Raw genomic sequence first — 14,702 nt, forward strand, 5'->3', positions numbered from 1 at the left:
CTCTGACTAATGACTGGAAGTCGGGTACTTGTCTAAGCCCCTGCCTCTGTCCTCAGCGCTCCTGCCGTCCATGATCAAGAGGAGGCAAGGCCACATTGTCGCCGTCAGCAGCATCCAGGGCAAGATCAGCATTCCTTTTCGATCAGCATGTGAGTTCTTCTGTCTCCCACAAAATGCTTTATTGTTTTCTCCTGATTATAAAAATCACACATTTACTATTCAGAATTTAGACATTGTAGAAATAAACTATCCAGAGTGCAAAGGCACTTTAGAACGTGTTCTCCAGAGCCACAGGCCTGGGTTCAAATCCCGGCTGCATTTTCTGTCCCCTCTGTAACCTTGGGCAAGTGTCCCTACTTCTCTGTGCCCCGCCCTCAAGTGTAAATGGAGACAGCCTCAGCCTCAGCCTCAGCTTGCAGGACTTCGTGAGTGCGGTGCGTGGAGCTGCCCCAGGCACTAAGCGCTAGGCGTGGGCTAGCCACTCTTACTGTTATGATTGTCCCACAGATCTAATCATGCCATCACTTTGGGACATATGCCTCCACATTTTTTTCTACGTATAATTCAAATAAGCAAAAATGGGCTGGCATTATTCATACTGCTTTGTGGCTAGTCAGTCCCACTTAACAGTGAATCTTTCTGCATCAGCATGTATGGATTTACCATCCTTTCACGTGGATACAGAGTAATTCATTGAATGAGTGTGACATTAATTGATTTGGCCATTTTTCTAGACACTTGAGCATTTTTTTCCCCCTCAGTCTTTGACCATTAGCAGTGGTGCTACATAAAACATTCTCAAATATTTTTATCTCTGGGCACTCAGAAGGTTTCCATAAAAAGGGCTTTAAGGTAATTACACATACTGTCCTTTCTTTGCATCACCTCCTGAAAGGAAATACTGCCTATGCCAGCCTCATCTCCTCTCCGCTACCCAAGGGCTAGGCCCAGCCACAGCCTGGTCAGCAAAGGCAGGGAAAGCTGAGCTGCTGTAGCACTTTCCAAGGGCAGCCACAGCATCCCGTTCCGTGACACGGCAGGGCCAGCTGTGAACTGGGAGTGTAACACAGTTTATCATTTCTTCCAAGGTCTGAATCCCAGCTCTACCTTTTGGTTCTGGTTCTGTTTTCTTCAACACATTACTTAACTCTTCTGATCCTGTTTCCTTACATATTAGTGAGATTTACAATCATCATACATGCTTGTACATACATTATTTCCCTGTTTGTTAATATTCTATTTCAACTTTGGAAAGGACAGCCATCTAAGGCTTCTCAAATGGTTCAGGAAAAATACATATGGAATCAGAAATGATAAAGCAAATGAGTTAAAATGTTAATAATAGGTAAATCAGGGTAAAGGACATAAGAGTTTTCTTTTGTTTTTTGAGACAGAGTTTTGCTCTCGTCTCCCAGGCTGGAGTGCAGTGCTGCAATCTTGGCTCACTGCAACCTCCGCCTTCCGGGTTCAAGCAATTCTCCTGCCTCAGCCTCCTGAGTAGCTGGGCTTACATGTGCACCACGATGTCCAGCTAACTTCTGTATTTTCAGGAGAGATGAGGTTTCACCATGTTGGCCAGGCTGGTCTCAAACTCCTGACTTCAAGTGATCTGCCCACCTCAGCCTTCCAAAGTGTTGGGATTACAGGCATGAGTCACTGCGCCTAGCTGAAGTTCCTTATACTAAGTTATCTTCAAGTTTTACTTTGATTTATAATAATACCACTGATTTTTGTTGTCCAGTTGGCCCACTGACTGCAGTAAGGCATGCAATGGTTGGTCTCCATATTCAGCTTTATGATGACCAGGCTAAATATGGAGTGCCTCTTGGGCAAGTTGGTTAACCCAGATAAGTAATGGCCTTCTCACCTACAAATGGGGAGAAGAGCGTTCTCTCTCTCACACTGCTAAAGCGAAGACCACATCACATCATCCACACAGTGTGCTTAGTACGGGGCCTCACACTGGCAGGGTGAGTGATGTGAACGGTGGCGAGGTCAGCACAGCCTGGCTGAGCAGTCGGTTAGGTCAGCACATCCTGGCTGAGAACTGACAGTCTGAGAGCTCTGGGGAGACCCAGGTGTCAGAGTGTAGCAGTCTATTTTGGGGACTTACAGGATAACCCACTCTTTCCTGTCCCCAAGCTTGGACTGTACTTTTGGAATCATGGCTGATAGGAGCAGTCCTCTCCATCCACCCACAGACAACTCATCCAGCCCCAGCAACTGTGCCCCAAGCCAATGGAGCAGGCCCAGCAAGGCACTGCAGCAAGCTCAGAGACACTGCTGAACTGCCTCCTGTGACTTGCTGCGACACTTCCTTGCTTTCTCCCTTCCTGTTTCCTTAGCTGACGGATGCCCCTTCTTTCCTAAGGCTAAATCTGAATTGGAGGAAACTGTGATTTACTGTGGAGATGCTGGTATGTTTCCCAGAATGTCATTATAGGGTCACTGTGTTCCCATTCGGAGCACCTTTTACTGGGGTGTGAAGCCCTTGCGCCAGAGCAGACACAGCTCTGTTTCTTGCAGGTGGAGTAAGCTCTATAGCTCTTCTAGATGAAAAGCCACTGCCTGGATATTTGTAAAAATGAGATATATAGAAGGGCAGGCTTGGATTCTATACACCCATGAAGGCCTACTGCTGGGGCCCCTTCTGTCACCTGGTAACTCACGGGGAGGACTAGGCAGCCAGAGCTACATGCAGGTCGGCAGGGCGAGCATGGGAGCTGTCCTACCTGCCACCAAGTAAAGAAAGCTACTTGCAGGAACAATAGAATAGGTAGGAGCTCATTTCTGTATTTACACACACACACACACGTATATACACATATACATATATATGGTTTATATAAAATGTGTAAAATCACATGGATATATGTAGGATATATAAAAAAATAAATTGGCCAGGCCCGGTGGCTCACGCCTGTAATCCCAGTACTTTGGAAGGCCAAGGCAGGTGGATCATGAGGTCATGAGTTCAAGACCAGCCTGGTCCAGATGGTGAAACCCTGTCTCTACTAAAAATAAAAAATAAAAAAGCCAGGTGTGGTGATGTGCACCTATAATCCCAGCTACTCAGGAGGCTGAGAAAAAGAATTGCTTAAACCCAGGAAGCGCAGATTGCAATGAGCTGAGATCACCTGGGTGACAGAGCAAGATTGTCTTAAAAAAAAAAAAAAAATCACTGGGCATGGTAGCTTACTCCTGTAATCCCAGCACTTTGGGAGGGTGAGGTGAGAGGATTGCTTGAGGCCAGGAGGTCATGGCTGCAACGACCTATGATCCTATGATCATAGCTCCACTCTAGCCTGGGTGACAGAGAAGATGCCTTCTCTGAAAAAACAAAATATAATTATTATTATTATTTTGAGACAGTCTTACTCTGTCACCGGGGCTGGAGTGCAAAGGCACGATCCCGGCTCACTGCAACCTCTGCCTCCTGGGTTCAAGCAATTCTCCTGCCTCAGCCTCCTAAGTAGCTGGGATTATAGGTGCCTGCCACCACACCTGGCTAATTTTTATGTTTTTAGTAGAGACGGGGTTTCATCATGTTGGTCAGGTTGGTCTCAAACTCCTGACCTCGTGATCAACCCACCTCGGCCTCCCAAAGTGCTGGGATTACAGGTGTGAGCCACCATGCCCAGAAACAAAACATAAACAAAAATCCTGGGATACTGTTAGCACTGATTATCTCTGGGAGTTGAATTTGGAAGCTAGGAGGACTTTTGTAATGTTTTACCCAGTAGGCATTCATTTTTTTTTTTTTTAACTTTTAACTCGGAATAACTTCAGACTAAAAGTTGCAGGAACAGCACAAATAACTTCCATGTACCCTTCATGCAGATTCCCTGTTAACCTTTTACCTAATTTCCATTACCATATTCTCTCTGTGTGTATATGCATGTATACAGTTTTAATATATATAAAACTATGTGTGTATATCGTGTATAATTTTTCCTGAACCATTTGAAACTGGAGACATAATGCTCTTTTATTCCTGTTTCAGTGTGTTTCCTAAGAACAAGGGCACAGTACACTTCTCCAAGTCAGGAAATGAACATTGTTATAATATGATAATCTTAAATTATAAAACTAGGTTTTAGAGCTGGGCTCAGTGGGCCATGCCTGCAGTCCCAGCTGAGGCGGGAGGATCACTTGAGCTCAGGAGTTGGAGTCCAGCCTAGGCAACATAGCCAGACCTGATCACAAATAAAACCAGGTTTTAGAGCCGGGCGCGGTGGCTCAAGCCTGTAATCCCAGCACTTTGGGAGGCCGAGGCGGGTGGATCACAAGGTCAAGAGATCGAGACCATCCTGGTCAACATGGTGAAACCCCGTCTCTACTAAAAATACAAAAAATTAGCTGGGCATGGTGGTGCTTGCCTGTAATCCCAGCTACTCAGGAGGCTGAGGCAGGAGAATTGCCTGAACCCAGGAGGCGGAGGTTGCGGTCAGCTGAGATCGCGCCATTGCACTCCAGCCTGGGTAACAAGAGCGAAACTCCGTCTCAAAAAACAACAACAGAGCCGGGCGCGGTGGCTCAAGCCTGTAATCCCAGCACTTTGGGAGGCTGAGGCGGGCGGATCACAAGGTCAAGAGATCGAGACCATCCTGGTCAACATGGTGAAACCCCGTCTCTACTAAAAATACAAAAAATTAGCTGGGCATGGTGGTGCGTGCCTGTAATCCCAGCTACTCAGGAGGCTGAGGCAGGAGAATTGCCTGAGCCCAGGAGGCGGAGGTTGCGGTGAGCCGAGATCGCGCCATTGCACTCCAGCCTGGGTAACAAGAGCGAAACTCCGTCTCAAAAAAAAACAACAACAACAACAACAACAAAAAAAAAACAGGTTTTAAAAACAGAGAGCATGAATGGTAGTGAATAGTTGGGCACCAGACCACGCCCACTCACTCATCTGCCTCTCCATCCACATGTGTAGACGCAGCCTCCAAGCACGCAACCCAGGCGTTCTTTGACTGTCTGCGTGCTGAGATGGAACAGTATGAAATTGAGGTGACTGTCATCAGCCCTGGCTACATCCACACCAACCTCTCCGTAAATGCCATCACCGCGGATGGATCCAGGTATGGAGGTGAGGCCTGGTTTCTCTTTTCTCCTTTGAAAATCTGTCAGTTGGCCAGGCACGGTGGCTCATGCCTGTAATCACAGTACTTTGGGAGGCCGAGGTGGGCAGATCTTGAGGTCAGGAGTTCGAGACCAGACTGACCAACATGGTGAAACCCTGTCTCTACTAAAAATACAAAAATTAGCTGGGCATGGTGGTGCAGGCCAGTACTCCCAGCTATTCGGGAGGCCAAGACAGGAAAATCGCTTGAACCCAGGAGGCGGAGGTTGCATTGAGCCGAGATTGTGCCACTGCACTCCAGCCTGGGTGATGGAACAAGACTTTGTTTCAAAGAAAGAAAATCTGTTGATCAGCCACAGTGAGACATGCTGCTCTTACCTCAGTGATGCTTTGGTCATATTCATCTGGAACAGAACTTTTAAAGGGGAAAAGCTTGACAGAGGTGTTGGTTTTAGACACGGACTAGTGAGTTAGCTTCGTTTACCTCACCAAGGCCCACCCTTAGTGTGAACCGTTGCAGCATTCAGAACAGGACCTCTGTGGGCAGGACTCAAGGGCTAAAAGGAATTTGCCATGCCGAAATGCCACCAGACTTCCAACTAACCCTCTCACAGACCCCGTGTTCCAAGGAGTATCAGTATCAGGGTTGAGTGAATTGACCTCATGGCAAGTGTAAGGTGTTTGATGGTCTGCCTCCGTCCCGTAGCTTGAGAAATGACTGATTATCAGGGCCAGGCTTCAGGGTGAGGCTGAGGGTGACAGTCTCAGCACCTCCATCTTGTCTCATTTGGAGACAGTGCCGAGCTGACTTGCAGTCACCACTCGTGGGCTGAGTAGCCGGCCCCAGCATGCAGGCTCAGGTCAAGCAGAGACCTGTGTGCTGTGAGCACCGGAGCCCTTGAAGCTGGTGCTGCCTCCCGTGCTTGGAACAGGGTCTGCACACCCTCCAGTGCTGTCCTGCCGTGTCCTCCTCCCTGATGTGATCTCCTGGGGTTTGTGCTGTGGTGTCCGCCCGGGGCCTTATGCTCCTGCACCCAGCCCAGCCAGACCTGAACCAAGCTCTCCATGTCCTGGCAGCAGCTGCTCTCTCACAAAGTCTTGTTTTCCCCACAATAGAAACTGTACAGAGGCATGGGGCCTGGTACAGCTTTATACCTGTTGATACATAAAAGATACCACTTTAAAAATGATCTCCGTGGCACTTAAAAATAAGCTGTAATCCAAAACTTCCTGTTTTTCTGCATTAACAAAAACACAATGAGAACAGACACTGGTGAGGGAGCTCAGGCAATCTGGACAACTTGAAAGTGGTTTCATATGGCTGGGCACTGTGGCTCACACCTGTCATCCCAGAACTTTGGGAGCTGAGGTCAGGAGGATCACTTCAGCCTAGGAGTTTGAGACCAGTCTGGGCAATATTGCAAGACCTTGCCTCATCAAAAAATACGAAAACTAGCCAACTGTGGTGGCACTGCTTATAGTCCCAGCTATTCAGGAGGCTGAGGCAGGAGGACTGCTTGAGCCCAGGAGGTTGAGGCTGCAGTGAGCTGTGCTTGTGCCACTGCACTCCAGCCTGGGCAACACGGTGAGACCCCATCTCAAAAAAAAAAAAAAGGTGGTTTTATGTGGTCTGTGGTAGTGGTCTCTCCTGGGTGCCTGTCAGCTGGTCCTACTTTGCTGGCAAAATTGTCAAATTACTAGGGTAGAAGGAACATCAGTTGTTGTTAATCTAACACTTCCTCTTAATCTCTCCCAGCTGTCCCTTCTAACGTCTAAAACAAATTAAGGATTTCTTCCTGTGTCTCATCCAGTTAATACTTGACATCGAGAACAGGGGCATCTGTCTGCTCTTGGCAAGCTTGTTGTGCATATGGGGGTCATACAGTCCCTGACCACCTTGTCTGGACACCCTGAAGCCAAGCTACCCAAGACAAATTAGGTGGCACAACGTCCCTTAGTCTTTGGTTGTTCTAACAGGCACACGCTCACCAGGTCAGGAGGCTGCTTTTCAGAAGTGGAGTGAGGGGCTCACCGGGCTCACCCTGTGCCTTTGCTGTGGACCACCGGGCAGACAGACTCGCTCTGGTTCCAAGCCCTGACTGGGGTCATCAGTCTACCTTGTTTCCACATCCCACCCACCTCTCGCTTCCTCCACTGACCCATATCCAACCACAGAATGGTTCCTCATTTCCCTGGAACACGGAATCATCAGGGATGGTGGCACACCACGGGCTTCCTGGCTCTGGGAAGAGCTTCGTGTTGGGACAGGCAGCAGGCTGACCTGACGGCCGACGTCAGCTCAGATCCTCAAGAGGGACCTCTGCTTCCAAGTTACTGTGTTTTCTTTTATTTTGTTTATTTTAGTTACGGACAAGACCACAGCCCAGGGCCGAAGCCCTGTGGAAGTTGCCCAGGACGTTCTCGCTGCTGTGGGGAAGAAGAAGAAAGATGTGATCCTGGCTGATGTGCTGCCTTCCTTGGCCATTTATCTTCGAACTCTGGCTCCTGGGCTCTTCTTCAGCCTCATGGCCTCCAGGGCCAGAAAGGAGCGGAAATCCAAGAACGTCTAGTGCTCCGACCAGCCAGAGCCAGGGCAGAGAAGACACACTCCTAGGCTCGGTTCCTCTACAGGGACAGTTGCATTTGTGAAGACTTGAATGGAGATTTGTCTCACAAGCGGGAAGGACTGGAGAAACACGTCTGTGCAGATCTGCTGGCAGAGGAGGAGAACCAAAAAAGGCAACAAGCTTCTTCCAGGGTGAGGGGAAACACTTCGGAATAAATATGGAGCTGCAGTTTAACGAGAAAAATAAGAAAGAAACGTCTCAAATAGTCAGAGTTGTCGTCTTCAAGGACTAGAACCTTGTGTCCTGTGAATTCCAGCCCTGCCAACTCCTACAAATTGGTTCAACCTTAGAATCAGAAGATGCGACGTCACCTGACCCAGCTGTTTTCGTATTTGACTTAAACCTCATTGTTTTGGCAGAAAGACCACCTTCAGCACCCAAGGGAAAACTCAGTAGTTTTTTTGTTGTTGTTGTTGTATTTTAAGATGGGGTTTCGGCTGGGCGCGGTGGCTCACGCCTGTCATCCCAGCACTTTGGGAGGCCGAGGCGGGTGGATCACGAGGTCGAGAGATCGAGACCAACCTGGTCAACATGGTGAAACCCCGTCTCTACTAAAAATACAAAAAATTAGCTGGGCACGGTGGTGCGTGCCTATAATCCCAGCTACTCAGGAGGCTGAGGCAGGAGAATTGCCTGAACCCAGGAGGTGGAGGTTGCGGTGAGCCGAGACCGCGTCATTGCACTCCAGCCTGGGTAACAAGAGCGAAACTCCGTCTCAAAAAAAAAAAAAGATGGGGTTTCACCATATTGGTCAGGCTGGTCTCAAACTCCTGACCGTAGGTGATCCGCCCACCTCAGCCTCCCAAAGTGCTGGGATTACAGGCGTGAGCCACCGCGCCTGGCAACTCAGTAGTTTCAAGAAGTCAGTCGTCATGCCCATTTCCAGGGCCCTGTGATATCCAACACAAAAAGTGGCCCAGTATGTGATGGCTTAAGGGATGCTGGCTTTAGCACCTCATAAGAATTTCCATTTCTAGGCTGGGCGCAGTGGCTCACACCTGTAATCCCGGCACTTTGGGAGGCCGAGGCAGGTGGATCACGAGGTCAAGAGATCGAGATCATCCTGGGCAACATGGTGAAACCCCGTCTCTACCAAAAAATACAAAACTTAGCTGGGTGTGGTGGCGTGTACCTGTAATCCCAGCTACTTGAGAGGCTGAGGCAGGAGAATCGCTTGAACCCCGGAGGAGAGATTGCAGTGAGCTGCGATTGTGCCACGGAACTCCAGCCTGGTGCCTGGCAACAGAGCAAGACTCTGTCTTTAAAAAGAAAAAAAAGGAATTTCCATTTCTCTCTTAACTCTCACCACATCCCTGTAGGATGCCAGGCACCACTCGAAGCAGAAGGTAAACTTACTAAAGAGACAGCAGCCAAAAGGAAGAGGAGAACCCTGCATGGCCGCGCGTCCTCTAACAGTGAAACCATCAAACTGGCCAGCTGGGCAGATCCCACAGCAGCCCCTGGTCTGGTGGAAGTGAGCCATTTGTTAGCTGTAACTAGCTGGATCATAGCCAGAAAGAATGCCTGTTTCTGCCTTTCTGATTTATTAAAAATACAGGGTTGAAGCTCACTGAGTAGGTCGAGTTCATTTCTGATGTTTAGGAAGAAACTTCCTGTTACTAAAACTGAAAATTGAAATACATTGGAATACAAATCTCCTAGCATATCATATTGACATTTTGCACCATGTCCCAACTCTGGCCTTGTTGAGATTGTATTTTAAACAGCTGCCCTAAACAGATGATAAAAATGGCCACAGCCAGCCTTTGGTTAGGGTGCCAGAGGGTTTTGGGTTTCCTGGGAGTAGGAGGACAAATGGGTGACTAGATCTGGTGACCTGCCCCAGCTCATAACATTTCCTGGACGTTCCCAGAGCCTTTGGTAAAGTGTGGACATAGTGATGGGTGGTTCTTCATTTTCCAGGTAAGTTGTCAACCTCCCTTCTGCCATGGAAGAGAAGGGTCTCCTTGGTGTTCACAGTGGAGACAGTAAACCCAGGCAACAGCTGGTACTGAGACAGCAGCAGCACCTTTCTAAAGCTCAGCCCGAGTCTGAAGTTGAACGAAAGTGCCAGGCGCACAGCAGGTTTCCAGGAAATGGCAGCCATGAAAGGCGCTCGCCCTCTGATGGAAACGAGAGGACGTCTCTCCTTGGATGCTGTTGGCTGCCACACTCAGAGGCACGTGGTGTCCAGGTGCTGTCCTTTCCTCTCCATTATATGACGTCGTCAGCAACTGGAGGTTGATGTGATAGACTGCCCTCAAAGGAATGCAAGTTTAGCAACCATGTACTCCGTCATCAGAAGACGGGAACGTCAAATATGTTCTTGAAGTGGTTGGTTTTGGGGCCACTGTGACCTGACTCAGCTGGCAAGCATGGAGCTTGGGCTGGCACTAAAGATTCCTCAACCTACATGCCACCTGTGAGTTGTAATTGGTTAGATTGCAGCCAGAACGAACACCTGCTTCTACCTTTCTTTTTTGAGATGGAGTTTCGCTCTTGTGGCCCAGGCTGGAGTGCAATGGCGCCATCTCAGCTCACTGCAACCGCCATCTCCTGTGATTCACCTTCAAGTGATTTTCCTGCCTCAGCCTCCCGAGTAGCTAGGATTACAGGTGTGCGCCACCATGCCCGGCTACCACCTTTCTAATTTATGAAAAATACATGTTGAGGCTTACTGAGTTAGGTCAAGTTCATTTCTAAAGTTTATTTCCTCTCAAATTAAAGTGGTTAGCAGCTGGAGACGAGCTGGATCTCAGTACTACTGGTTGTTTACTTAACATTCTAAAATCCTCAGCTCACTTTGTAAAACTTACCTTGAAAAACTTTATATTCTACCATATAAACTATAACACAAAGTGAACAATTATTAAAACCTGCTAAATAAAGCTGTTTGCCATAGCCAGAGTCTGCGGCCCGCTGTTCTTGAGGAGGTTAGCAAGTCCCAGAGGGGACCTACGCCAGCACCAGACAGATGCTCTTGCCCTCAGAGGCTGAGGACCAAAAGGGCCGGCAGCTGTGCTCTTTCATGTCCATGCTGCTCCTACGGTCGCCTCGGGTCCCTGGAGTTCCGTGTCCCTTCCTGGAGACAGCAAGGGTTTGGATAATGTGGGACTTACTGAGCCTTTAGAATTGTCCCGACTTAGCAGCTGAAGCGGCTTCCTGTGGGTGAGAGCCCCATGTGCTTTGCTCCAAAGCAAGGAGCGCAGCCACAGCCCAGGTGCAGCTGATGGCCCTGAGCAACCTTCATTGCGCTCCCATTTTCAAACCAGTGTTTGAATAGGAACGTTTGCCAGCGGGGTTAGTGATGCTGCTGTTCCAGTTTCTCTTTTCTGTCTTTAGAGGGGTTTTGCCCCCTTCTCTTTCATCCTTAAATTCTGCTGGGGAGGTCTGAAAAGGCAGTTTTTAATTGGTTCTGCCTTCAGATCTCTGATGAAGTTCAAAGGCACTTTCCACTTTGCTCTTCAAGCGCCTTGGTGTTTCACATCATGCCCAAACCAGAGACGGAGAAATAAAACCAAATTACCTTTTCCAAACAGCAGCATCTCCGTGCAGTGTAGAGGGGCCGTAGCTGATTAGTGAATCCAAGAAATAGTGTACGGCCCCTGGGCGCCCTGCCCACCTCCCAGCAGGTCTCCCTTCCTTCCCTCAGGGCCCAGCAGCTGCTGCACCAGATGTGAAAACTTTGGAGCGAGCTGACAGACCGGAACGGGATCCAGTTTGATCAGTTGTCCTTTTACATAACGGCTCTTCATTCTTCTCTGAAAATGGGTGGGGATAGGTAGCTGAAACTGTTTATTAGATTAGTGACACAGTCTATCCCTAAAGTGGTCCATGTAGGACTCATTTAAGTGGATTTTGCACATGAGGGCCCCGGTAACTTGGCCTTTGCTTTCTCTTAATTGGCAGTTACTGAATGCTGTTTAAACAACAACAAAAATTTGGCCGGGAGCGGTGGCTCACACCTGTAATCTATAATCCCAGCACTTTGGGAGGTCGAGGCAGGCAGATCACCTGAGGCCAGGAGTTTTGAGACCGGCCTGCCATCATGACGAAACGCTATCTTTGCTAAAAATACAAAAATTGGCTGGGCATGATGGTGGGCACCTGTAATCCCAGCCACTTGGGAGGCTGAGGCAGGAGAATTACTTGAATCTGGGAGGCTGAGGCTGCAGTGAGCCGAGATCGTGCCATTGCACTCCAGCCTGGGCGACAGAGTCCATCTCAAAAAAGAGATTTGTCGACTCTGTTTCCTAAGCTGGAGTGCAGTGGTGTGATCACAGCTCATGCATTCATCCTCAACCTTCCAGGCTTAGCGATTCTCCCACCTCAGACCCGAGTAGCTGGGACATTTGCATACCACCTGACTAATTTTTGTATTTTTTTTGTATAGACAGGGTCTTGCTATGTTGCCCAGACTCGTCTTGAACTCCTGGACCTCAAGTATTTAATGCTCCTCCTGCCTCAGCCTCCCAACGTGCTGGGATTACAGGCATGAGCTACTGTACTCAGCCGTCGAATGCAGTTTCTTCAAAAATACTGTTGCGTATCACAGATGAGCATAAGTGACTCAGCGGCTCTGCCGCGACTGCTTATCTAGGTGGGGCAGTGGTGGGAACAGAGAAGTCAGCACTGACAGCAGGGATGGAGGCGCACTTCTCCTCCTCCACGCTGCCGGCCTCAGGCACACCAAACCCTGCTTGCTGTCTACACCACACCTCCCTGGCCAGGGGCCGTGTATCCAAAATGGTGTGTTTCAGAATCTGGGTTAGTACATCCAACAAGAATCACTTTGTTCACTGCAGCTTGGGAATGGTGGGAGAGCTACCTGTTTGCACCTGGTTTGTACGTCGGGTGAGGGCTTCTGCTCAGCTGACTTGAGGTTGCCTCGACTTACCCAACTTGTGCTTTCTAGTCAAATCCCCCATGAAATCTAAGTTGTAGGCAGAGTATTTCCAGGCCAGGCATGGGACTCCTTTTCCAAATACGGGCATTTAAAAAAAAAAACAACAACAAACAAACACCTGCCAGCAGGCTCAGATGCCAGCAGGCAGACACCTAAGGGCCCATGCACACCTGCATTTCAATCACACTGCCGAGATGGGGCATGTTTTTCTGGGATCAGTTGTGTGGCCAAGACAGTTTCCTCTTTACCATCATTCCAGGTGGCCGGAGACTGTCATGTAAACGGTGGTGCAAACCCAACGCCGTCACGCCCCCAGCACTCAACTGAGTGGTATTTCTCAATCTCTTGGAATTAAAGTTTCTTAAGCTTTCTGTGGGCCACAGGTCCATTTTAAAGTCTTTAAACGCTCTGAATGTCCCCTACAAAAAATGGCCCTGTCACCCCTCTTGAAATCCTCCCATGCACCCCTTCATTACTGTGACATCAGGTCTTCCTGATGGAGCCTTTAAAACTAGGTGAGGGCCGGACGCGGTGGCTCAAGCCTGTAATCCCAGCACTTTGGGGAGGCCGAGGCGGGTGGATCATGAGGTCAAGAGATCGAGACCATCCTGGTCAACATGGTGAAACCCCGTCTCTACTAAAAATACAAAAAAAAAATTAGCTGGGCATGGTGGCACGCGCCTGTAATCCCAGCTACTCAGGAGGCTGAGGCAGGAGAATTGCTTGAACCCAGGAGGCGGAGGTTGCGGTGAGCTGAGATCGCGCCATTGCACTCCAGCCTGGGTAACGAGTGAAACTCTGCCTCAAAAAACAACAACAACAACAAAAAAACTAGGTGAGAAACCACTTTGGCTGTCTCTTAAAGACTGGCCTAGCTAGGGAAGGCAGCTCACGCCTGTAATCCCAGCACTTTGGGAGGCCAAGGTGGGCAGATCACTTGAGGCCAGGAGTTTGAGACCAGCCCGGCCAGCATGACAAAATCCCGCCTATACTAAAAATACAAAAATTATCCGGGCGTGGTGGCACACACCTTAGTCCCAGCTACTCTGGGCTGAGGCATGAGAATCACTTGAACTCGGGATATGGAGTTTGCAGTGAGCCAAGATCACGTCACTGCACTCCATCCTGGGCAGCAGAGCAAAACTGTCACCAAAAAAAAAAAAAAAAAAAAAAAATTGGCCTTCAGGAAGAGGTGCCATATGGCTCTTCAAGGGTGAATGGGGAAGTGAAGGCAGGGGCCCCAGCCTTTTTGTGGAGGAGATAATTTCCCATTTTTCCAAGGCCTTAGAGCAAGCTTGTACAATCATCAGTCAATCAGCGGCCCAGAGGCCACATATTGCCTAGGACAGCTTTGAATGTGGCCCAACACAAATTCATAAACTTTCCTAAAACATTATTTTTTTGCAATTTTTCAAAAGCTCATCAGCTTTCAGCCGGGCGCGGTGGCTCAAGCCTGTAATCCCAGCACTTTGGGAGGCCGAGGCGGGTGGATCACGAGGTCGAGAGTTCGAGACCATCCTGGTCGACATGGTGAAACCCCGTCTCTACTAAAAATACAAAAAATCAGCTGGGCATGGTGGCGTGTGCCTGTAATCCCAGCTACTCAGGAGGCTGAGGCAGGAGAATTGCCTGACCCCAGGAGGCAGAGGTTGCGGTGAGCCGAGATCGCGTCATTGCACTCCAGCCTGGGTAACAAGAGCGAAACTCCGTCTCAAAAAAAAAAAAAAAAAAAAAAAGCTCATCAGCTTTCATTAGTGTTATCGTATTTTATGTGTGGCCTAAGACAATTATTTTTCCAATGTGGTGCAGTGAAGTTAAAAGATTGGCCACCCAGGCGGGGCGCAGTGGCTCACACCTGTAATCCCAGCACTTTGGGAGGCCAAGGCGGGTGGATCATGAGGTCAAAAGATCGAGACCATCCTGGCCAACATGGTGAAACCCGGTCTCTAATACAAATACAAAAAATTGGGCCAGGCACAGTGGCTCAAGCCTGTAATCCCAGCACTTTGGGAGGCCGAGGAGGGTGGATCACGAGTTCAAGAGATCGAGACCATCCTGGTCAACATAGTGAAACCCTGTCTCTACTAAA

General features: G+C 48.9%; 1 protein-coding gene across 7 annotated transcripts in view; it reads left to right on the top strand.

Annotated features, from left to right (window-relative positions):
* DHRS7B (dehydrogenase/reductase 7B) overlaps positions 1-10,608 on the top strand; it is a 70,853-nt gene extending 60,245 nt beyond the window's left edge. For all 7 annotated transcript variants that reach the window (XM_010339951.3, XM_010339949.2, XM_074388320.1 and 4 more), the window contains 3 exons: positions 57-149; positions 4,934-5,086; positions 7,445-10,608. In XM_010339951.3, coding sequence (XP_010338253.1) covers positions 57-149; positions 4,934-5,086; positions 7,445-7,650 — 452 coding nt within the window. In that variant the 3' untranslated portion in view covers positions 7,651-10,608. The remainder of the gene's footprint in view (positions 1-56; positions 150-4,933; positions 5,087-7,444) is intronic.
* The last annotated feature ends 4,094 nt before the right edge of the window (positions 10,609-14,702 follow it).

The sequence above is a fragment of the Saimiri boliviensis genome, chromosome 17 (genome assembly GCF_048565385.1).
Source record: "Saimiri boliviensis isolate mSaiBol1 chromosome 17, mSaiBol1.pri, whole genome shotgun sequence".
NCBI lineage: Eukaryota > Metazoa > Chordata > Mammalia > Primates > Cebidae > Saimiri > Saimiri boliviensis.